At 38.8% G+C, this 24863-nt stretch overlaps 2 protein-coding genes and 1 long non-coding RNA gene across 12 annotated transcripts in view; 2 read left to right on the top strand and 1 right to left on the bottom strand.

Annotated features, from left to right (window-relative positions):
- The first annotated feature begins 1023 nt into the window (after positions 1 to 1023).
- Positions 1024 to 20627, top strand: CBR4 (carbonyl reductase 4). 5 transcript variants are annotated; one of them, XR_014618400.1, is made up of 12 exons: positions 1024 to 1137; positions 3674 to 3815; positions 4356 to 4476; positions 4757 to 4893; positions 5496 to 5630; positions 6939 to 8067; positions 8253 to 8488; positions 12320 to 12391; positions 14621 to 14715; positions 16412 to 16599; positions 18116 to 18180; positions 20502 to 20627. XR_014618400.1 is itself a non-coding variant. In XM_084286651.1 (6 exons), exons 2-6 carry the CDS (start codon positions 3674 to 3676, stop codon positions 7115 to 7117), a joined length of 714 nt encoding a protein of 237 aa, XP_084142777.1. In that variant the 5' UTR covers positions 1024 to 1137; the 3' UTR covers positions 7118 to 8101. The 5 variants fall into 5 exon arrangements, 1 of the variants encoding a protein (XP_084142777.1); XR_014618402.1 differs by having other exon boundaries at positions 8274 to 8488; XR_014618403.1 differs by having other exon boundaries at positions 8435 to 8488.
- Positions 18616 to 24863, bottom strand: part of PALLD (palladin, cytoskeletal associated protein) — a 192617-nt gene continuing 186369 nt past the window's right edge. For 5 of the 6 annotated variants that reach the window (XM_084286645.1, XM_084286644.1, XM_084286647.1 and 2 more), the window contains 4 exons: positions 24258 to 24465; positions 23375 to 23540; positions 21768 to 21901; positions 18616 to 20776 (listed from right to left, as the gene is read on the bottom strand). In XM_084286645.1, coding sequence (XP_084142771.1) covers positions 20604 to 20776; positions 21768 to 21901; positions 23375 to 23540; positions 24258 to 24465 — 681 coding nt within the window. In that variant the 3' untranslated portion in view covers positions 18616 to 20603. Of the gene's footprint in view, positions 20777 to 21604; positions 21656 to 21767; positions 21902 to 23374; positions 23541 to 24257; positions 24466 to 24863 lie in introns of all 6 variants that reach the window. The other variant, XM_084286646.1, reaches the window with a different exon arrangement.
- LOC311209358 lies at positions 20651 to 24376 on the top strand. The gene is made up of 3 exons (XR_014618404.1): positions 20651 to 20906; positions 22149 to 22255; positions 24237 to 24376. It is a non-coding gene; the product is annotated as an uncharacterized lncRNA (long non-coding RNA).

Consider the following 24863-nt stretch of genomic DNA (forward strand, 5'->3'; position numbering starts at 1 on the left):
TAAATACAGTGCACTGAACAGAAATATGAGTAGACACAGTGAATTTCCAGAAGGCCATATCACAGGACCAAAGTGGGCAACAATTCAAAGCTGTCCATTCAGTAACCGATATTGTGGTTAGTGGTATATTAGGGCAGGAATAACTTCATAATATGACGGAAATCTTGGCTGTTTATAACTTTTTGCTCTTAGTCCGAATGCTGACAGCAGTTTATGTTTATGAACTAAAGCCTAGTTACATTTGCTGGGAAATACTTATCAAAAATACTTTTCACCAACAATAGGAGGAATATCCAAAGAGGCTGTTGCATGATAAATTCTCGAAATGATAAATTCTTGAAGTTATTGCCATAGGTATTATTGTGCAGTGTATATAAACATATAGTGAATGGGAACAGGGATGAGAGTATGCGAGGCAGAATGAGGAAAGTTAGGACTGTGTTGATACGTGGAGAAGGAAAGACTGGTGCCCTCCATGGCTGCACTCCTTACGCAAGGAGTCGGGTGTATGGAGGGAAGTGAGCGATAGCAGGAGAGACAGAGATCGCGGTGGAAATCTTTTAAGGCCAAAGTCCACTGCAGGAGGGGCCAGTGCCTGGGATCGGAGCTGGAGCCCTGTGCCAGCCTGAGGGGGGCGGTGTGTTGTTTTTCTTTTTGACGTAACTTTTCACTCAGGTACACTGAATTAAGTTGAATTAAGTTTTTCAAGAGCGAAATTTGCTCACATATTTGTGGGAAAAGTGCGCCTAAGCAGTTTGGGCATGATGAGAGTGTTCAGTCCGTGCGGAAATTCTGGATACTGCGGGGGGGAAAAAAGGAAAACCTTCAGTAATAAAGATGAGCTAAGAGCAAAACCCTGGCCCTGTGGCCACAACTCCCTGAAGGGCGCGACTGGGGCCAGCCAAGCAGCGGGAGGAGCGGGCACCGCCTCCCCCTCACGCCGCCCCGTCCCGCCCTGCCACCGTGGCACCGCCGCCGCCTCACGGGGACTACAGCTCCCGGCGTGCCCGGGCGGGCGGGCGGCCCCCTACGCGCCGCGGGCTCCATCTTGAGCGCCGGCCCGAGCCGCGCCGGCAGCCGCGCCGCGGAGCCCCCGCCCTACCCCGGCGCCCAGCCGCGCCGCCACGCCCCGGGGAGGTGAGCGCGCAGCCGGGCGCCCGGCAGCCGCCACGGCGCCTCCGCGGCCGGCGGGAGGGAGGGAAAAGGGAGGGGGGCGCCGGCTGCTGCCGCCCGCCGCGCTGCGCTGAGGAAGGCATGGCTGCGCGCGGGCGCCCCCTGGCGGTGACCGTTAGGGGCCGTTGGCGGCCGTTAGGGACCGTTGGGGCGCGCGGGGCGGGGCGATAGAGGGGTGCGCAGAGAGGACGTCGCCTCCCCGGCCGCAGTGAAAGCAAAAAAAATAAAATTTTATAAAAGGGCTCGGCGGGAGGGGAGAGTCGTCTGCCCGTTGAGGGAATGTCGCGTTACTCATCTCGCTGCGGGTTTTTCGCCCAAGTCAAACTCCAGAGAAGATGTATGGCTTTTCTTTCTTTTTTTTTTTTTTTTTTTTTTTTTTTTTTTTTTAATCACAGATTGTATGTTGTTTCGTTGCAGCTAGGCTTATGTGCTCCCCCTGTAAATACCTGGTTAATGCACAAAGAGGCCGAGTATTTCTGGAAACACTAGAATCACCGGGCTTTTCCCTTTCTCACAGAGAACAGGAAGGGCAGAACGATAGATTTTAGAGGTGGTCTCCTCAGCACAGAACAATTCGTGGCACCTTCATTTGCACCGATAGCTTTTGGGGGCCTGTACACCTAAGCCTATTCAGAGAAAGGAACACACGTACGGGTCTGACAACATTTATAAACAGCATGCGATGGCTCACTGTAGCTAACCCCAAAACTGATTCTGAAGAGTTGCAAAGGTACCATACGCTGATTAAGGCAACACTCAAGATTTGCTGTGATTTTTTTCACACTTACGATTACCCTTCAGAGCTCAACTGGATAAGGCCCTGATCGACTTGACCTAAGTTGACATTGTGCATGTGGGTGGAAGGAGTTAGACAAAATGACTTCCAAAGATGCTTTCCAACTTGTATTTTTCCAGGTTTTAAATAAAAATAAGAGAGTAGGTATGTTCAGTGCTGGTAAGAACAAAATATGGAGGAAGAAGAGAATCCTAGTACCACATTGTTGCAACAGTCAGGCAAGAACTTGCAAGAGTCTGTGTGGATAGTTATGCAAAAGAATTGATCCGTCATGACGGACGAAGAATTGCCTACACACAGCAGGTCTTTTTGTGTGTATTCTTTTGAAAGGGCTCCCCTCTGAGGCACAAGTATTAGTCCTCTTCCTGCTCCTAGGAGGCCAAGTTAAATTTGCCAGCTGGGAAGGGGATGCATGGGTTGATTCCAGGCACTTGGGTTTTCCTTTTCTGTTATAGAAAAGGACTGACAGCTCCTTCAGGCAAGTTTTGGTCACAGATGACCAAAATTATCATGCCATTGTAGGAGCTGACTGTGTTCATGTATGTTTAATACTGTGTGTGATTATAGTTATCACACATCGAAAAGGGCATAATAGAACTAAATAAGGCAAAGGGTAGGGTGACAGGATTAGTGAGCTTGGGCAGTCTGTTAGTGGCTTCCATGTGCATAAGAGTAGCTAAGTAAACCTGGAAGAGGATATAGGAATTAAGGTAATATGCAGAAGTGTACATAGGCTCAAGTTATGAGCAGAAGGGGGAAGATAAGAGAGAAGAGCAGAGCATTCACTAATCAGAAAGAAATTTAAGAACAAAACAAAGTACTTTTCCACAAATAATGAAACTTGTTGCCTCAGGATGTTATGGAGACAAAGTATGATTGGGTTCAAAATGGATTTATTCAAATATATGGAAAACAGGTTCATGACTATTACTTAGATTCTGCCTTTGGCTCAGGAAGTCCCTAAATAGCTGATCGGGTACTGGAGGTTGCAGGAAAAACATACTTCATTCTATAGGAGTACTTTTGTCTTACAGTCCTGCCTAGACACCTGAGCTAGCTATTTCAGAGTCATTTCACATCTCAAAAAACATTTGCTTTTGTCAGAAGTAGAAGGAAAACAAACAAACAAAACCTAAGGTTAGTGGTTAAGCATAGCTTTAGTAACTTAGTAGCGTAACTTAGTGTTAACCTGGTGTAAATATATCATTATCAAGTCATGCGCAAGTAATCGTTGTGGTTTGGGTGTCTAGCACAGATGGATAGGATGGAGTGAGACCTTAAGGCTAAACGGCTTTAGTACCAGAATAGTGCAAGAGCAATATACATGTAGTTACAACTGGTATGTTGGCTTGGAATAAACAGCTGATTGTTGTATTATGGCCTTTAGATAGATAAATCACATATTTCTTCAACTAAATTGGAGTTATCATAACACTAGTATTAGAATACTAGATTATGTGCATTTTTATCACTAGTTCAGAAATGTTTAAGAATTTCTTGCATTTGTAGACGTGGTGCCTAATTTAGTTCAGCTTTTTATTTTTTTGGTGAATAAAATGTTTAAAATCACTAATTTTATAATGCAGTCTTTAAAAATGCTGCAAAATAGTAAGGGTCATGATACTGGCAATAACATTGTTTGTCCTCTGCAATATTGGACCTCAAATTCAAGTTTGATTTGTAATTTATGAATTATTTTTGAAGATGGGCAAGGTTTGCGCCATTTTTGGAGGATCCCGAGGAATAGGAAAAGCTGTTGCAGAATTATTGGCACAGAAAGGCTGCCGCCTGGCGATTATTGCTAGAAATCTGGAAGTAGCCCAAACTACTGCACGTAGTCTTGGTGGTATGTATGCTGCTTTGTAATAATGTCTTCACTGTCGAATGCTTAGGTAACTTGTGAAAGTAGTTAATCATTAAATAAGCCTTTTTATTTAACTGGATGAAAACAAAGGCTGAGAAACTGGCAGGGGGAGGGAGTTATATCAGTACAAGTTTGTTTTTGCAATATTCTGTGGGAAAGTTAAGTATGTGACAATTCATATCTTGCCAGTGGAATAGTTAAGATTCAAGGAAATATTCAAGGTCCCAACAGGGAGTTGGTGTGAACAGTCTCATCCATGGCTCCTGACCAAGTCAGAACCTAGACCAATCAGCTCATGCTGACTTCAGGAGGGCAAAAATACTGTATGCTGTTGTCATGTAGCCAATCAACATAGTACTTGAAAATTGTGCCTATTTAATTCTCTGAAGATGGAATGGGTTCCTTGTGTTATAACTAGTTCCACATCTGTTTTTTTCAATTGAGTTTATAAATTCTTAAGAAGATTTATGAATGATTCACCTTCTTTTGCTGTTATTATCATGTGCCTTTATTTCAGTACAGCAGGACATCTGGCTCTTAGCTGTGATGTATCCAAAGAACAAGAAGTCCAAAATACTTTTGAGGAGATGCAGAGGAATTTAGGTCCCATTAACTACTTGGTTAATGCAGCTGCGATCAACAGGTTAGTTATTAGTTACAAGATTATATGTAATTCTAGACCACACTGTCATCTTGTAAGGTGCCGAGTATGGAAAGGGCTTTTGCATTTAGTGTGTTGTTAATGAGAGCATCTTAAAAACAGTAGTAGGTGTTCATCTGTATTGTGTTTCTGATGAAAGTAAAGTTCTAGCAGCTGATAATAGCTCTCACCGTACTTTCTGAATTCACGAATTCCCCTTCTACTCTTCTTTCGCCCACCCCTTCCCCCAGTATATAATTATATTTGTTGGTCTGTTTATCAGGGATGGCTTGTTACTGAGAACCAAGACTGAAGATATGGTATCCCAGATTCACACTAACCTTTTGGGAACAATGTTGACATGCAAAGCTGCTGTAAAAAGTATGATTCAACAACAAGGAGGTGCTATTGTCAATATAGGTAAGTTGCTTGTCTATTCCAGTGGAATTCTGTGTGAGCAAGTTTTCTAGAAAGGTTTGTCATGTGTAACATCTTGAATGTTATTTGTTACAATTGACTATTTTCTTTGTATTTCTTTGTATTCTATATTTAGCATTTCTTTTTTAGAATTTCTTTATGAATTATTACTCTTTTATCTAGTTTTAGCAACTTCTAAATGTTGCTAAACAGCATGTTTCAATAATAAACACCCAAGAGTTTACTGAAAAAAAATAATTTTACCATTCTTTACCAGCTCTTTTAGTAGCTAAATCTACCAGCTACTACTTATGAAAAATAATTAAATATGGTGGTTTCTTGTTTTCTGTGCAATGATATATTTTTAAAAAGCTTTCCAATTTACTCTCCTTGTACATGTTCCTCAACATAGATACACGCATCTCATAAAAATCACAGATAATTAAGGGATTGCTTATCCCAGAGAGAGGCTATAAAGTTCACTTAGTAATACACTTTCAACTCCTTTTCTTGTAATCTCCTTTTCCATTTCAAATTTAAAACTAAAACAAACATTCAAATTAGTCATTTAATCTTTTCTTTTCTTTGATGTTTCTTTATTTTAGGAAGTGTTGTAGGACTTAAAGGCAACTCCGGTCAAAGCGTATACAGCGCTAGCAAAGCAGGAGTAGTTGGATTTTCACGCGCTCTTGCTAAAGAAGTAGCAAGAAAGCAAATTCGAGTCAATGTGGTTGCTCCAGGTTAGTTTTTGGGAAGTTCCTAAATTCTTGACTGTTGCAATAAGTAGTCATCAAGACTGCTGGATATTTGATCTAATGTAATCTAAGATTACATCTGAATGTAATCTAAGATAAATTATTTTGATTTTCATCAACCTTTGTAAGTACAGTTCTTGTTTGTTTGCTTTATAAGGTATGATATATTCTTTTTCAAAAAACTTCAGTCTTTTCATGGGAGCGCTGAGAAATCTGGGAGCATGTGTCTACCTGTTCTCTATCCACTCTTACATAATAAATGGCTTTTTTTTCTTTGTTCCTCCTTCAAAACCTGCCATCCTTACAGAAGGAAGGATTAGAACTAATTATATACAGATAACTACTTTCATGTCCTGATAGAGAATGCTTGTTTGTTATTAGAGAGACTTGAATGTCCGTGTGAAGCTGGCATGAAAGTATCCCTGTCTTTCCCTTTAGTAAACAGAGTCTGGATAGAAAGTTCTGTGAGGATGAGGCTGTGATTTCAGAAGTCAATCTGTTCCAGGAAAATATCACCCTTAAGGAAAAATCTCTTTTGTCTTTTTTGATGTTCTCTGCTCAGTGCTCTGTACTCTGCTGTTCACCTTGTGCTAGCTGTCATGCGTTTCGGATTTCTACATAACCAATTCTGCTTCTGAACTAGGCAGGGAGAACACTTTTTCTTGGTTAGGGATTTGAATGGCTCACAAAAGGGACCAGAACCATTGTAAAGGGGCAGAGGTGTACAGTAGAAAGCAAAACTGAGACTTCCCATTTTGGGTGGCAGGTAGAAGTTAGGTTAGATCAGATCACATATGCTGCAGCTTCATAAAGAAAAGAAAAGCACCAATGGGAATATTGAGCCTCAGATAGCTGAAATTGTAAAAATTTGTCCTTCAAAATTGTAAAGAAATATTCTTGAAATAAGGGTTATAATAGAAATTCTGCAAGTACTGCAGTAAGTTTTAAAACATAATGGAAACACTTGCAAGCTGTAGGCATTTCTTGCCAGAGATTTCATACCTACATTATATTTTGTTTTTCAGAAAAGTGCAACTAAATAAGGTTTTTGAGCCCAATTTTAGAGTTACCTTTTCTATGTTTTCATTGAGTTCTACAGATCTCTGTGTTTGGATTATTACATCAGTTGTTCCAAAATGAAGACATTTTATTGGTTAGGTAAAAATTTGTTTGTGGCTCTAAAATGATGTGGATTGAGTTCTGAGACTTTGAAGAATGAAGATTTCAGGGAAAATCCACTGGAGAAATTTAATTGGAGATTAGGTAACTCTTCAAATGCTTTTCCTCTCTTAGGCTTTGTTCACACAGAGATGACTGCTCATTTGGAGGAAGAAGAGTTGAAGAAAGCAATTCCTCTAGGAAGATTTGGAGACCCTCATGAAGTTGCACACGCTGTTTTATTTCTTCTAGAGTCCCCTTATGTTACAGGGAGTACTTTAATTGTAGATGGAGGCTTGCAGCTTCTGACTTAAATACTACCTGGAATAAGTACCTATATAAATGTCATGATGATAACCTATAAATATATGCTGATTAATGAGAGGGAAATTAGTTAAAGATTCACATGCGTGATTAACTTGATACTCTTTAGTCAGAGGAATAAATCATCAGGAGTAAAGTAAGGTGTGTATGTTTAGCTGCGTGGAAGAGTCCATTTGATAGTATGAAGTCTGTGTACGTAACAATTTTAAAAAGATCTGGTTTTGATATGGTGGTACTTTTAAATAACACCCTGATAATTTTTTAAAGTGCTATATTTTTATAAAGTAATGTTTTCCAATTTGGGATAGAGTGGAGACTCTTCTGAATTATCATGTTACACAAAGACTAATAAAGAGCAGGGACGAGTATTGGTTGGCAGTTATGACTGAATCAAGTTTTTCATGTAGGCTGATGTTAGACTGTGAACAGTATAATTTTTTATTCTTATCAGTCAGGCCTTACAAAGCGGCAAAGAGTTTTCTTTGGCTTTTGTTTGTTTGTAACTGAAACTACAAAGCTAGAAGATTCTGGATCTCCATCATACCTGAATTGCCTTTAGAAGATTTAATTATATGCATGTAATTATATATGCATACATAGTATGTAATATATAAAAATTACATATTTTTATAAAAACAAACTGTGTAATTCTACTTGTAAATGTACGTACAGCACTTATTTAATTCAGTTGCACTTGAGTATATTGAGGGAGTGTTGATTGGTCACTAGAGTTGCTAATTCTGTGTTATTCTGAGTTTCAGTGACACTTGGGCTGGCCACTGGCGAAGAGCAGGGTTGGCTTGCCACATAAAAGTCTTTTCACTGACTCAGTACGTGTTGAGAAAACAAGTATCAGTTCCAAAGTGTGAAGTCAAGGCGCACTGTTGTATATCTTCCTTAATGCTCTGCTCAGCTATGTTATGTTGATGCTCTTTAATAGGTATGTATAGTCAATAAAATAGCTGTTTATTTGATTCAAAGCGGCTTTTGAAGCAGGGTAATTATTCAAGTGTAAATGATCTTGAGTGTTCCTCTCTTACTGAAAAATTGCCAAAAGGTTGACCTCAGGCTTTTCTACTGAGATCAAGTGATTTTTGGCAATTGATGTTTTTATCTTCTCTGAAGAAAACTGTGAATGCGGTTTAGGACCTTCTCTTAGCTCCAGTGTTCATTGCATCATGATCCAGATGTTGGTTCAGCTTTTGAAATTACTTCCCGTCTTGGCACAAACTGAAGTACAGAAAGAAGAGATCTCACCGACGATAACTTTGAGTCTTTAAAGTCTGACATTTTCTTCATTTGTGCAGCTGAGAAATTTTGTCATTGTGCCAGGAAACAGCACATGTTCAAGCTTCTTGCAGGTATGTATTAAGAAATAATACAAGGAATGGTTTTATTTCCAGGGAGTTTGACACTGGGTTGTGTTACTCACTTTGGCATCTGAAAGGTAGGCCTTTCAGGTGGCCTTATCCTACTGATACCTCTTTGATGAGACGTAGTGTTAAGATGCTGTGAAAAGTTACCTCGTGTCTTTGCACCAAAACTATAATTGCTAATTATGTTTCTCTTTGATAGGAAGAGCTGGTCAGAGAATAGCTGATTTTTTTTCAGAGGGCGCTGAAGGTGAAAAAGGACAGCTGGGACTCCTGTTTTTACTAGTCAGGCAATCATCTGTCAGTGACTTGGCTGCTGCCCATGCCTCTCCTTAGGATTTTACGAGCTAAATCTGTGTGACATATCTTGACCAGAAACCAAACTTAGACTAAAAATAATTCCGTATTAGTGAGTTCTGACTGTAATTATTGTTACTATTTTGTTTAATAAGGGAACTGTTCATTAAGTTATTAGCAATAACATTCTGAGTTTATATTTATGATTAAAACCTGGATTAATACCTTTAGAAGAATTTAACAATGTGCTGCTAAATAATTTTCTGAAAACATTACAATGCACACTATGTTATTTTATTATTATTATTATTATTTTTTTTACTTTTGTTACTAAATATGATATAGGACCAGACTGAAGTGTTGTAGCTTTAAAATAATATTTTTAAAAGACCTTTTTTTTCTCTTTTCTTCAAACATGGAAATGAGAACTGAAAACTATTTAAAAGAAATAATCCTTCTCATGGTTTACTTTGTAAAACTACTCTGAGAAGTGTGTGTGTATATATATAGTGGGGTTTAGTGGGGACTGTTAGTGTTAGGTCAGAGGTTGGACTCGATGATCTTGAGGTCTCTTCCAACCTAGAAATTCTGTGATTCTGTGATTCTACATATATATATACACGCACGCACACACACACACACACACACACACACACACACACATTTAAACATATGTATGTATTTAGTTGGCTTCGGAAATTGCTGTCTGAGAAATCAGGTTGTACTTTACTAGTCCCAACATAGGTGTCTGTGGGATTCTTTTGGTGATCCATGTCCTTAGAAAAGTATGACCGTTAGTTCTGTCCTTAAGCAACTTACTAATATGGCTATTTCTCTTAACAGCACAGCACCTTTAATAGTTTTGGCAAGAGAATGTGAATTTTAGAATTTCAAGCATGCTGTGTAAGCTAGATCTCTGTACTCACATGGTCTTTTAGTCTTCAGAATAATTCTTAAATGTTTATAAAACATGACCTTCCTGTGCAAAAGGCACACTGGCTTTCCTTGGTGTGTTTATCCTGCTGTTTATGTGCCTTAGTACAGTTTTTGGCAGTTTGCTATGTGCAGAAATAGGTAAGTAGCATGTAGTTCCCTAGATCCCTCTGGAATATCTTCTTTAAAAACGAGTTATCCTTCTGCCTACGAAGTTCTGAAAAGCTTGGTGTCATTTTTGCCAGCCTCCACTCATTTGATAATGGATCAGTTTTAACCAAAAAGTTTAAGGCTGCAGTTACTTGATTTGACGTAGAATCCAAGAGTGGTCAAGAATCCAAGAGAGGCCCCAGCCCTGACCTTTCTGATGTTTTTCTCTGAGGGGTAAAACTTCCAACAAGTTGCCTGTTGAGGTTCTACCCAAGTTCCTGCATGCTACCAGAAACTAACATAGGGTTTTGTTCAGGGATTGGGGATTTTTTCTCTGTGTCCTTGCCTGCTTTGAGCACTCGGCTTTTTATTTTGGTCAGGGGCTTTTTTACTAAGAACCTTTTCCTAAGGTGCTCAGTTTTTATGTGCTTTTGCAAATCATTCCTTTAAACTCCAAGCTGTCTGTAAACTTTGTGTTCAATGACAAATGACATTTGACTTCTAAAGCTAGGCTACTGTTTTTCTGAAGGGTGACTTTTACATTCTAGTAGCTTTTAACCCATGCTAGCTTCCCCTACCCCTGTTTAATTTGAGCTTCTGTATTTAAAGTCTTCATACTAGAGTTCAGTGCATACAACCTCAGTGTTGTCTTTATGCATTGCATTGCATCTTTTTTTGCATTTTATTTTTTGACTTGTCCTTTTGGTTTCATTTTAACATATTTCTTTATGTTGTTCCTTTTTTTGGAAGTCTGCAGTAGAGGACTGCTGTCTTTATTAATAAACTTGGTCAGTTACCATCACATAGCCAGTCTTTGAAAATAGCATTTTGAATCATGTCTTGGGACCACAGCCAGAGCTGGGGGTCGCTGATTGGCTGCACGAAACAACCATGCATTAAAAGAATGTAATCTTGGCATCTCTGCTGTGACATTTATCCAGCCTGCTGATAATTGCCATCTTTCATTACAGTTACATTGCTGGCCTTAGAATCCTTGATATTCTGCAGGATGTCATGGCTGCTGCCATCATCTTAGTTTGTGTGGTAATAATACAGTCGAACAACAGTGTTTACCTTGTTAGGCTTGGAAATTCAATCCCTGTTTGATTTGATGAGTTAATATATTGATATCAGGTTTGATGACTTTCCTATAATTTTGAATCATGTCCTAATTTGTCTTGCTTCCATCAAGTTTCTGGTATGCCTGTTGCATCGCTGTCCTTGATTAAAAACAAAATTCAGGTTTTCCATCATGTGCTTCTAGCATTTATGCCAAGCTATTTATAAAATTTTTATTTATTTTTTTTTTTTTTGTGTGCGCATTTCTTGAATAGGACTCTATGCTTGACTGACTTACCATGGTCTCTTATTTCCATTTTGAAAACTTCAGTCCACTCTCTTATTAGACATGCAGAATTTTTGTGACTCTCTTGCTATTGAAAGTGAAGGTACGCGTTCTTACTCATGTTTTCCACCTGCTACATTGCTTAGAACTCTCTTATAATCTTTATAATCTTTTTTTTTTTTTTTTTTTTTTTTTTTAAGTACCACCATTCTGCTACTGTGTTGGTATAGAATGAACTCTTAGAAATTCCTGTTATTCCATAGTTCCTAAAGAATCTCTTTCCTCTTCTATTGTTTTTTTTTGTTTGTTTTATTTTTTTCAAAAATCGTGTTCTTTTTTCCTCCTGGATCAGTCATTGAAGCCTTACTTCTCCTGCTTCTCTCTTAAGAAAAATATTTGTGACTTAGAACTTGCTGTAGTAAACTGACTACATCAAGCTTTTCCTACCTTGTTGGCATTGCAATTGCTTATCATCAGTAGATGCTTCTAACAGGAAACATAATGTTGGTGAGAGTGGTTTGTTTGTTTGTTTAGTTGTTTGGTTTTAATATTGCAGCTTGTAAGTAGGAACTGTACTGCTTTTGCAATCTTTCTTTTATCGTAACAGAAGTATATAATATGTGCTGAGTGTAATGTTCATGTGTTCTTCCCATGAAGAGATCTATTTTCAGCCTCCTGAGGGCAGTCTATCCTAAGGCATTATTACATGGGGAATTGGTTAATATCTCTATGTAGTTCCAGGGAAGTGGATTACTTGTGTAGATGCAAAGTTGATACTGGCATTACTGTTAACAGTGTAAAATCCAAAACCATATAACGGGGACTGTTTGTGGATGTAAGGAGTGATTTTCAAAAATGGAAAAGGTTTCAATATTGAGCTCAGTGAAATCTGAATAGAAAGTGGGTATCTAAATCCCTGCTTTCGACCTAGTACATTAAGTACAGTTAAAACATGCACTGCAGTGATTATAGCTATTGGACAAATTTTCCTCCTTTGATCTGTGTGATAGTGTGAGAGCTTGTTTTGCATGAAACTGAGGTGACTATTGCCTGTTGCAGTAGCATGAGCCTTTTTTTTCCCTCTTTTTTTGTAGCATGATATAGTTCATTTAAGAAAAGCTGATGAAAACTGAGCTTTCCAATATCAGATGCACCACTTAATTCAGGTAATCAATTGGTTTGAAGAGGTGGGGCTGATGTAGTGGTGGAGAGAAGTCTTTGAAGAGCATTGGCTCTACTTAGTGCCTCAGAAGTAAGACCTCTGCTGAAGCCCAATTTTACGTTTTTTTTTTTTTCACCCACACATGTTTAATTTCAGCCCATATGCTCATGTGCTGAAGGCTTCTTTTTGCTGTAGATAGTTAGTAGCCGAGTTAGTAACAAATATTATCTGTACTGTGCCCGGCATCTTTAGATCAGCATGACTATGACTACAACTGTTCCATTATTTTATGCTTTTATTTTTCATATTAACAGTTCATATCTTTTACAGTCTGTGATATTTCTGGTTCATTTCATGGAAATACAACATTGGAACTGACAGTCTGTTTTTTCCACTCTATTTTTAAATACATCAGATCCAATTCTGATAGATTTTTTTTTCTTCTTCTTTCCTTGGTGTACTTTACCAGCATAGTCTCATATTTTGAAATAAAAACTATTTCTGTCTTAGTTGTTAAAACTAAGGTTGCTTTGGCTACTTGCCGGTAAATTGCCAAAATCTACAAATTGCCAGTTTGGATATGATAATACCAAACACGTTGAGACTATATACTGTGCTGGTTTCACACCAACGGACAGCCCAGCTCCACCATACCACTCTCTCACTCCCCTTTATTCCTTCCTTAACTCTGCTCTTCCAGAGGCCCAACCAGTGTCGCTCCCTGGCTTGGCTCTGGCCTGCAGCAGGTCCCTTTTGGAGCAGCTGGAGCTGGCTCTGATCTGACATGGGGCAGCTGCTAGGCTCTGCTCACAGAGGCCCCCCTGCAGCTCCCCCACTACTAAATCCTTGCTAGCTAAGCCCTGTACACATACAAGTGAAAAAACATGAAATCCTACCTGGTATCATCATACCCAAGTTTGGATCTTTTAGGCACTGCATGTCAGTATGCTTAATAGGTGTCTCATTTTCATAATACAAAGTCACTCCTTAAAGAAGCATCTGGAGTAGTTTTTGACATGTTTTCAGGGGCTGCTGGTATTTGTATTTTTTGTTGTTACGTCCCATCTACTGAGCTTATTCAGTCATGCAGTTAAATTTCTTGCATTCTAAATCATTTCATTAACTACTAAATAGTGACAACTATTAGTCTTGTTCATTAATGTCTTAGCAATATGTTAAAATTTGAAGTTTTGGTAACAGAGATCACAAAACATTCAACTGATAGCAATTGTACAATGAGTTCATGAGAACACAAGACCACGTTTCAGGAGAGAAAGGCAAGGCTGATTAAAGGGAAAAGAGAGATAATTGGAAATGTTTGAATTCATCTGTGGGCATGTATAGCGAGAATGATGTAAGTGGGCCATGGGGGCAGGTGTCATTGAGCCAACACCCCTCTGAGCCAATGGAGCTGCAGGGATGGAGCTTACCGTTTCCCAGGCTGCTGGCTGACACTGTTTAGGTGGCCTTGCATGCGTATCATGCTGATGGGTTTGAAGTTGCTGCATCATTTGGAACAATTTCTTTAGAGGAAACTGCAAAGGGATTATATGGTATTGCTGATGTATGTTAGTGAAGCAGTTTGATGTTCTGTGAATTCTGATTTACAAATCTCACAGCTCTGTATCTCAAATTCTAAGTGCACTGGAAGTATGTTTTACCTCTGCATTGGAAACTGTATTTTAAAGACATCTCCACCCAAATGTTAAAGACCTGTTAAAATGTGTTTTACTTTCTGCTGTTGTCTGTGTGACTTTTTATCCTTTTTTTTCTTTTTTTTTTTTTCTTTCTTTTGGCTAGCTTGTATTGTTCTACTGAAAGCTTCCTGCAGCTTTAGGAAAAAGAAACAGTAGTTACAGCATGTGCTTTATGTAGAGGCCATTTAGTCTATCTATAAGCATGAATTTCGATCATGAGATGGCTCTGCCAGCAGTAGACTGGAACTGCATCCATTCTTTGTGTATTCTTGTAGCTCTTGTCGGAGGGCATATGGAATGGAGCCCACATGTAGTTTTATAGTTCACCATAATTTTCAGCATACCAGAGTGAAGGTCATGCTAAGCCTTCCGCTATATGGCAAAGCTGTGTTGTTTATCAGTAAATATTAGATGGGTGAGGAATTTACTGCATGTTTCTGCAAAGCTGTTCACTATGTTTTCTGTAAAATCGTCATTTCTGTTAGCACCATGGTGCGTTCTTTCTAATGACCATGCCTGTGCTATCTGGCTTTCAGGAATGCTTATCATGTGCCCGTACTGCTCGCGGATTAATCAAGGCGGCGTCCTTCCATTTCAGCGAGAGCGAAAAGTACCAGATTATTAATGTGAGGTGAGTTCTGATCATAAGAAGTTATTTAATGAGAAGTATTTAGGAGCAGCTACTTGCATTGCATAATTAGCGAACTTAGTTTTGCCTCTTAAAAAGGACATTTCATTTGAGCTACCCTTACAGTATTATTCTTTGTAAGAAGGAACTAGATTTCTGTTGTAGTAACTGCTTAGTAATGCTCTGTGTAAGCTTCCTCAGGTTTCCACGTTGAGCATAACATTGGTTCTGAATTCTGACTTAACTTCTGCCAAAATCAGACCAGACAAATCTGAACTCTGAAGCAAGGGCTGTGGAAATGCATTGGTCATCAACATGTTTTTTCCCCCCACTTAAGGTGCTATGTTCTTTTTGTTTCGTCGTTGCCCTGAGCAAAGACAGATAACTGATGTGTTTGTCCTAGGAATTAGTGATTAGAAACACTATCAACCCATCTCCATTTTTAGGATGCATAGGATGACCAGAAATTTGTTGTTTCAATTATAGTGTTGACAGTTAGTAGTGGTAGCTTTGCCCTTTCTTACACTGTTTTTTGTATGTTGCAAGAAAACACTAATAATCAAATAAATTAAAGCTTTGTTTTGTTTTTGCAGAGTTGGTTGTTTAATGGATTTGGTGCTCTGAAAAAAAAATGCTTGGAAGGGAATACATGTTTATTAAGCTAAGAATTACTTCATTCTTCTGTGAAAGCTTCTATTAAGTCTTCTTCTATTACTTCTATTGAGGCTTTGTATCTGTTTTATGCTCTTTGAGTACAACACACTAGAGTGAAACAAGTAATTGAACCTATTTAGTATTAAAATGCTATTTTTAGATTTGGAAATCTATGTTATGCAATTACACTTTTTTTTTTTTTTTTCCAAGTGGAAAGTGGATCTGGAGCTTTTCATAGTGAAATTCTTGAAAGCTGCTGCTGTTGCATACCTCAAATGACAGCATTCACGTACAGTTCAAGATGTTTGGCTTTACGAATGGTTGTACGCTTAGAATTACATTTTATTTTGCTTTTTTTATTATTACACATTACGTGAAGTAATAAAAGCTCAGGGATTGTACAGCTTAAGCTAATCCTGAATTTGAGAAAGGTAAAACTTCTATAGTAGATTGTGTTTGACAAAAAATGTTCAATGACTCTGATTCTAAAGTATTGTAGGAGGAAGTGGGTTGATAATTAGAAGTAGTGTGGTACATTATACTATGGAATAGTGTGGTAAAACAGGCTTGCTTTTAGACAGGCACTTTCCTACAAGTAACTTTAGCGGTTGCTTGGACAAATACTGCATGTAAAAAAAAATCACCAAAATCAAAATCCATTAGTTCTTCACCTCCAACAGGATAGCAATGCGTTACCTGTTTGTATGGGAAATTATATAATAATTATATGAAATAAGTAATTTTAACACCTTGTGCAGTAACATGTAAGGGTCCTGGCCTTGGCAATCCGTTTTTGTACCCCAGGTTCATCTTTGTACAATACCTATGTGATTTCTGGGTAAAGAGATCATAAAAAAAGCTTGACAATGTATTTAGTTACAGGTTTAAAAAATCATTAAAAAAAAAATCAGAAAAAAAAAAAAAAAAAAACAACACCCTAATCCATTCAGTGTGATATTTGTGTTCCTGCTGTAAATGATGTAATCATTCTGACTAGTGGCCATGTGCTGTTTTTTTTTTAGTGATTTTTTTTCTTGTTCTGCAGCTGTTTTCTGGCCTGTTTCTGCTACTACAAAACTGGACTGTGAGTGACAGCGATTGCAAGGCTTGACCCTTCCCCAGGATTTACCTATTTGCAGTGCAGTTGTTTTATAAAGGAAGAATTTCTCCTCCCTAGTGTTGGATTTAAGATCGTTCGTCCTCCTCCTGATAGCTGCTGACATGGCTGTACAGGTACTGCCTCTTGTGATCTGTTTTTTTTGCTGTGAGTTGAGCATTATGTTTCCAACACGTTTTATTAGAGACTGAGTGCAGTATGGGATTATTTTATGTATTAACAATGTTAAAATTCAAATTGTAGCTTAATTTTGTATTACAGTTCCTAGCTTTAAGACACATTAAAGAATACTGTGTGCTGTGTGGAATAGATTGTAAAGTTCTTGGGACAAGAGGTGTGTTTTCATCTGACTGATGTGGTTTACGTGCTTACAGTTCTGTTCAAATAGAAATGCTGTGCCGGGGAGGGGCTTTTGCTTTTGGCCTGGTATGGAGAACTAGCTAAAATATGAGCAGGCTCTAGTGCCTGCGTGTACAGCTGAACTGTGAGGCAGAGGCACGAGTATGTTGTAAACATGCATAAGCTGAGGAGGCATTTCCAAACTGTGCATTAATTTACCTACACTCCAAACTGTGGGTTTGGCAGATGGGTCACACAGCCATAGCTGGTTATCCTAGCACCACTACATGGTGGGTAATATGAGCTCACGGCATACTCATATATTACATCTGTTTGGGTTGCTTGCAGAGCTCAGGGTGCAGTTCCCCCTATCTGGGGAATCGAGGCATTTATTAGCATACAAAATGAATGAAAATGACCTTTGAAAGGGGTAACAGAGACTGAAACTACATGTACAGTGCATCAGGTGGGGCTTCATGCTGGACTGTAATTTGGTTTGATCCCCAACCTCCAGTTGGCTGAGGTGGAAACTTTTTTTAATGTTAGTTGCTGTTGTCATGAAATTGCAGGATAAACATTTATGCTGTATTAAGGTATGCTATGAAATGGAAACAAACAAAAAACCCTTCATGCATGTGGAATTTTGCACGTCACTCTTGGTGCTTGAAAGGGGTTTTTGTCAGCATCCAGAATGGTGTATCGAGCCTTAGACTGATCAGCTTCCTAAATAACTGGAAGTCTTCCCATAGCTAAACTTGCAGTCTTACAAAAGGTTAGAATTCCAACCCCCCCCCCCCCCAATAAAGCGTTAAAAGTACGCTTTCACATAATACTGTCTGCCTTTGGAGTTTGTGGAGGGAGAGTAAAATGCTGAAAGTTACTTTGATGCTTCCAAGAATTCAATTTTTTTGGCTTGAAAAGTATGTCACTTTTCTTGTGCCACACTTGTATCTCTGAACTGTAAACCCAAACAGTCCCAGTAACTAAGTAACAGCACTGCTGAATGTTTTCATAAAAACAACTTTGCTGCTTAGAGATGTGATTTACTACATAAGTGTGTGTATGTGTACATATATACAGAGGCAAAAAGTGATGATGACCTCATCTTAACTAGCTCACAAGAGCAGTCTGAGTTTTTCACTCTCAGCCAAACCCAAAATTACTGTAAGCAGACAACTCCATAGACTTCAGTTGTAGGTCATTAACATCAGTACTCACTCAATTGCTGATAATTATTTGTAGTGATCAGTGCTTAAAATGTAAACCTAAAAGAAAAAATTGATTATCTTACAGCTTTCCCCATATCTCTGTGCAGAAAGGAGAGAAGTTGAAGCTAGTTAACATTCAGGATTTTGCATGTAAGTCTTAACACTTTTTTTGCTTAATTTTGTTGCTACCTTTTCAGAATTCTGTTCTTAAACCAAGTTAACAGCACTTGCATGGTGCCCTTTACTTAGAATCAGTTGTTGGTTATGTCATATAGCAATTACTAGATATTAAAACTACACCTTTTGTCGCGTCTTGTGAAAAAAGCATCTTCAGGTACTTCCATTGTGCAGAAGTATCTCAGAATTTAAGGGTCATGTTCCTGTTTTGTTTAGCAAGATTTAGGGTCACAAGGGCAGCATTATGATAAACAAACACATTGTAGTCAGCTGTAGATGTTTCGTATAGCCCTCATTTCATCTGTATTCATAACATTTAAATTTCTAAATCTTGTAGTGAAACAGTTAATAGTCTTACCAGAAGCAAAGCTTTCTATTTGTGTAATATTTATTGATGTTAAACCCACATTATACCAGCACAACAATCCAAAGTAATGATAGTACATTTTTATAAATACAAATAAAAGGTGGCAAAATAATGCTAGTGAAGCTAAACAAAAAAAAGTAAATTAGCATGTCACAGTTGTGAAAAATTTGGCAAATGATATGACATACTTGTTCTAGAATATAATCAGATTATTCCCATATGACGGACTATGACATTAATTTAGAGTAACGATCCCCAGCACTGGTCATATCCTGCACCAGCTTGCACAGAATAGTACTAACTTACGTGCTAAGGTTTATTAGTCACTAAAAACAAAACAAACTTTGTGTACTTACAAAGCAATACACGTATAGCAGTAATGCAATATATGGTGTACACAATTACAAAATTAAAAAAAAAACTAAGTACAGGACTTCTGAATAACTGAACTGAGATAAAAGATTTCAACACTTTTATTATAAATAATGAAAGATACCATATATGTGCTTCATATAAGGAATACAGTGTTTTCCTTTCATAGCAAAGTATGTTCGTACCATCAAATGCTCATTTTTCTTGTCAGGTCTAGTAATTCTTCCATCCCTCCCTCCCCCTCATCCAAAATTCATTTGGTTCTAATTTAAAACTACCTTATCAGGTCTGACTAGGTAGGGCTCCAGTTTGATGTGGATTTGCCTTGCATTCTGTAAGTAGCTTTAAGGCATTTCATCTACTGTGCACAGACTGCACCCATTTAAAGAGCTGTAGTTTGCCTACAATAGGGAGGATAATAAAAAAAAAAAAAAAAAAAAAGTCCACCAAAGACATATGCTGTGTTATGTTAAGGAGAAAAAATGGCGCACGCTGTGGTGGTGCTTTTGTCCATCTTCATTTTCTGCTTCCTCAGATACGCGAGCTTCTCACCTATGGTGTATACTTTTCATTGGAATTCCTATTGCAGTCTCAACCCATTTCTCACTTACTATGCATTTCTAAAATCCTCATACGCGTTACACAAGCTCTAAACAGTCAGACGTCCCATACATACGTTCCCTAGTTTTCAGCTCACCTTAGAATTTCAGACTCTTCCATGGGAGCGTTACGAGGTCACAGGCTGTCCTCGGGAAATCCGCAGAGTTTCAACCTTTTGCCCTGGCCCCCTCCCACCACTTGCAGTAACCTACTGCACTGGTTCGTACTGCCGGCATTTTTTTCTCCTCTAGTAACTAAGATTTATAGTCTGGAGTAGACTTATGACATGTCAGCTCTTTTTCTTCATTAGCTTGAAGAAGTTAAATTACTTACGCTTAAGTAATCTTTGCTGTATGTTTTACGTAAGCTTCCTCCTAGGTGGCAGAAAGGAAAAATACAAAAGAACTTAAATTATGGCATCAATGTTGCTTTATAGAATTGTCCATACTAACGGCACTTAAGGCAAGGTTTTTGTTTTTTTTTTTTCACTGTAGAATAAAAAGTAGGTTGTAGAGTTACAACATTTGCTTACGTTTCTTTTCCTTGTCCCTTCCTGTTTTTTCTTACAATATTGCACTTGTTCACTGTAGCTATCAGAATGCATTGCCATTTCAGAGCTATAGATAACCATACATTCTAATTTGCTTGTGATCTAATGGCCTCAAATAAAATGTCTCGCACCATTAAGATTGTGTAGCATCTACTTACGGCTTACGAAGACAAGTAGTGATAAATAGTGTTTTCTTCTGTAAAATCTGTCTCACTGATGCAGGTTGGCCTTTATGAAAAGGGTTATTCGTAAGAGCTGAAGCAACTTAGGTATAAGGAATCGGTGAATGTGATCTGTTGTGCAATGTGTACATTTCTATTAATAATCTACCTATTCTTCTAATTTGGTATAATGAAAAAGGAATATATGGTTATTGTGTTTGTCGTTTATCTTTCGTACTTGAAGGTGTCTGCCTTTGCATAAAGTGACATAGGAGTATCATTGGTCAAGGCAATGGCTTTCAGTGTTTCTGCTTTGAAAGAAAATGATGGAAATGGCAGCTTGGGTCTACAGATCATCGCTCTCTACCAAACCAGACTGCATTGTCAGGTGGACTGGGTTTGCTTCAGGCTGGAAAGCTGCTTTGATGTCTAGTCCTTGGTCACAAAGTGCAGCGTATCGGCTGGTCGAGGGCCGCACCTTCTTTGGCTTGGTTGTCTGAGGTTGTTGTTGCCACTGAGCTACAGATTAAAAGGAAAGAAAAAAAAATTAGACATCTTGACCTCTGCAACAAAGCGTACCAGACGCACAATCAACCCTTTGTGAAGGAGATAACTAATTTCTGAGCAGCTGAGAAGCATCACATCAAAGGTAAGTTTGTTTCATTCCTTGGTGTTTTTTTTTGTTTTTTTTTTTTCTTTCTTCTCAGCATCTAGTTTCACCATCAAATGTGGTTAGTAAAAATCAAGTATCTGTTTGTTCCTTTGCCTTTTTGGCTTTGCTTTCTACCTTTCTTTGTATGATTGATAAGGGCAACAGCAAGGTATTAATGTCTGTGCACTAATATTACAGTGACAGGCCTGTTCTAGGGATGGTTGTTGGTCAGGAAAAGAAATGATCTGGTTGTTGTTTGGGAAAATAAATCATTGCCACCCCTTGTATGCAGAAGAATGCTGAGCGGAGTTTCTAATTCACAAGTCATTGAAACTATTGTTTACTATTCCAATTTTCTCATCTCCTTTGTTCTTGTTATGAGGACTGGTAATGGATTTTAGTTTAAGAAAATGGTCACTGTACAAGGGGCTGCTTTGGAACAAACTGAATAATTAAGCAGAAAGGCTACTACTACTACATCTACTACACTTCTGGTAGTCACCCGTGTATTACAGACTAATGGATAAAAGAATACAAAAGGTTAGGGAAGTGCTAGCAGAGCAACAGTAATAATGATCCACAAAATTAATGTTATCATGCCGTTATCTGTTGTTAATTAGCTATAATATACTAAGCAAAAATAGAAAGCATGCATGCTCGTTTTGCTTTAGATATCTGAAAGATGGTGGGAGTACTTTGACAGAGCATTTGTTGTCTTGATGTGGATCGTTATTATTGAGGAGAAACTATAAACAAAAGAAAAAGAGACCCATGTAAACCATTCTGCAAACAAACCAAAACTTGGAGAACTATTGCTTTTGGGGGATCAATATGATCATGAAAAAGGAAGCCACTTACTATAAACATCCAGCCTGGCAGTGCAAGACACAATCCCAGCCTCGTTCTTAGCTGAAACGGTGTACCACCCGGCATCCTCTTTTGTAGCTCCCTGAATAAGCAGGCAGATGTAGCCATAGTTATCCTGGTGCATGCTAAACAAAAGAAAAGTAGAAAATTACAATCTGAATTGCAAACCTGCGTAGACTGTTTTTAAATGTCCTTGTACACAGACCCAATCCTAGTTATAATTAATTGTAGTCCACTTCTAATTAATATAAAACTTCCTCTGAAATTAGCAAGTTGGAAATAAAACCTTGAATGTGCTCCACAATTTGGCAGTTTAATATCCTGTATTGAAAAACTAAAAAGCAAAACCACATGCAGCAATTTCTCTTTCAGAATTACAGGTTACGACATCTGGAAGTCACATCAACGTAGTGGGGATGTCAGAACTTACCCAGACTTTGTTGTGGGGAAAGGACGACAGATTTCACATGAGGAACGAGGTACTGAAATATTTGTAGTTATTTTGAAGACCCAAGAATTTAGTGTCATATCAGTAATGAGTTCCTTTTTATATTAATTTTAAGTATTATATTAAATACTATATCAAAGTTTTTATATTACAATGTTTATATTAAAACGTTTATATTAAAATTTTTCTTCAGTGTTTTTACAAAATGCAATCAAATGCTGGTGACAAACTTAAAGATTTTACAATCCAAAAAAAGTTATATAATGACATTTTTCCCACTGTCCTTATAGTATTTCTACATAAAGATGATTTTGGGGATTTAAGGGCCAGCACTAACTCATAGCTGGATTCAGAGACACGCACACGCTGTAGTAGCAGAGTTGGGCTCAGCATTTAGCTGCCTTGGTTCCCAGAGGGAGCATGGGAAAATGGCGTGCTGAAGAATGAAGGAGGCAGAAGTGAGATGCTGCACAATTACTCTGCTTGAACTAGCATTTACTACATGCTGGAGAAAAGTGTGCATAAAGCCCTGCATAAAGCATTTACCTCTTATAAAATTTTAAAACCCTCAGTTGTCTCATGGAGTTAGATCCACTTGAGTGGGCATAAATAAACTTTGGGCCACACGGAGCACACATCAGCTCCCACCAGTCAGGATACTGAGCGGGGAGAAGGAAGAGATGGAGCGTTAGTGTCTCCACTACTTCTGTCTTACGATTTTGCACTGGTATGGATATTTAGCTATCCCAGTACTGTCCTTCAAGAAAGCTCTTTTGCTTAATACACAGCAGAGTTAAGTATCAATGTTTCTGCTAAGCAGCAGATAGAGAAATTTTACTGCAGAGAACCTGGGCTTGTAAGTAAAGCTAAGTCTTAGTTCTAAGAGAGAAGAGACCACTACACAGTGCTTAAAGTGCAAAGATTGCTGTTCAAGTCCAAGGCTGGAAAACAAAGCTAACATTTTAATTCTAGCTCAGCCACCATGCTGACTGCAAGTTTGAATAAATGTCAAAAGGTATTAAAATAACTAGTTAATATTTATGACCTGCTGTTCACCCAAAGCACTCTTATCTTCTAGTTTTTCGGTTGCATTACAGGATCAACCATTATTGAAGTGATGCATGATGAGATTACTGTAAATCATACTAACCTCACTCGGTCAGTGCTGTGTGTGAGTGACTCATTCTCTTTCTTCCAAAATATCTGAGGCGATGGCTCCCCCGAGATTCGACACTCCAGTCGCACTGGAAATCCCTCAGTCACGCCTGTGTTTTGTAGTTTCTCTATAAACACAGGTGCTTTGTGTACTTCCTTAGCTGTGGAAATAAAAATCGCAGAAATGTTGACACTAGTCTTTAAAAAGTGAGCTTTTCTTTCAGCAGCATGCTAAAGAACAGTAATGAAAAACGTAAGTGGCAGGAAACTTAAGTGTTGTCTTCATTAATCACAAAGTCCAACCCTGATTCCTTTGAAGACAACAGCCACACCAGTATTTTAATAAAGGAGAAGTGAGCTCTAATAGAGCTGAGTGTTTTCCTCCCCTGCCCCAGCCCCCAGGAGAACTGAAATGTGGAGCATGAAGACGAGATTAATTGGCTGCACCGTGCTTGTTAAACAGTGCGCCTTCATACTCCATAAAAGGATGAGCCTTTAATTATAGAAGGAAGTGCTCTGCCAGAAGGATGGAATGGCATTAATCTCACATCCTGTGAAATACACAAATCACATCATGCTAGCAACCCAGAGGTAGATACAGCTCTGCACAAACTGCCAATAAGAAGCACATTGGGATGAAGTCTGGTTTGTGGCCTCAGCTGTCCCTCAGGCTGACAGCCCTCTGTTCGTCACTACATGCGTGCCCGAAGGTTACGTGCCAGCCAGCCCTGGCCAACACGGAATGTAACCGTGCCGCCCAGACGCGTGCTGCAGTCCCGTTACTGCGCACTTCCCCCGCCTTAGCTCCCTGCCCCTCAGCCACATCATCTGACAGCACTTCGCTTTTCCTCTTGCAGCGCTCAGCACGAAGGCATTACCTGCAACGACGAGCTCCAGGCTGAATGTGTTTTCACCAGCTCGATTGCTGGCAACGCACGTGTAGATCCCAGCATCTCTAGCCGTGACGGGCTCTATGATCAAGGAGTGCACGCCGTTCTCACGCACCAGCATCTTGTGCGAGCTATCAGGACGAATGGGCCTTCCATTAAGTTGCCAGCTTAAATCGGGAGTTGGTAACCCGCTAACCTTTGGTGTGAACAGAACAGTGGGAAACTGTTAGCCATGCAGAGCACTGGAGGAGTCCTGACTTGTTACCTCAGAGGAGCTGGGGATTGTTTGCTAGTGCAGGTGTACCACAAGATTTACTAATTCCACCCTGCATTACACATTGACTCGGTTGTATTAATTTACTTACTTTCTGGCCAACTCCCTGAATTCCGTGATGTCTTATGGGTGTGACTGAAAACAGATCGGTGTTTAGATACGCTAGAATCTAAATAATAATACATTGCAAAACAAAAGGCAGGGTGACACCTTTTGTCATTTTTCATTGTTTGCTCTTCATGTGGAATAAAAAGATACTCCTTTCTGAATTAATTTCTTGTGGAAAACTTGCAGACAAAAAGATGTTAGCTGACTACTTA

This window comes from Netta rufina (assembly GCF_964035555.1).
Source record: "Netta rufina genome assembly, chromosome: 4".
NCBI classification, from domain to species: domain Eukaryota; kingdom Metazoa; phylum Chordata; class Aves; order Anseriformes; family Anatidae; genus Netta; species Netta rufina.

Bases quoted from the DNA above. Each gene is read 5' to 3' on its own strand.
- CBR4 (XM_084286651.1), top strand. From the start codon at position 3,674: ATGGGCAAGGTTTGCGCCATTTTTGGAGGATCCCGAGGAATAGGAAAA. The intron at 3,816-4,355 runs GTATGTATGCTG...ATTTCAGTACAG, and splicing joins TACTGCACGTAGTCTTGGTG to CAGGACATCTGGCTCTTAGC. The intron at 5,631-6,938 runs GTTAGTTTTTGG...TTCCTCTCTTAG, and splicing joins AGTCAATGTGGTTGCTCCAG to GCTTTGTTCACACAGAGATG.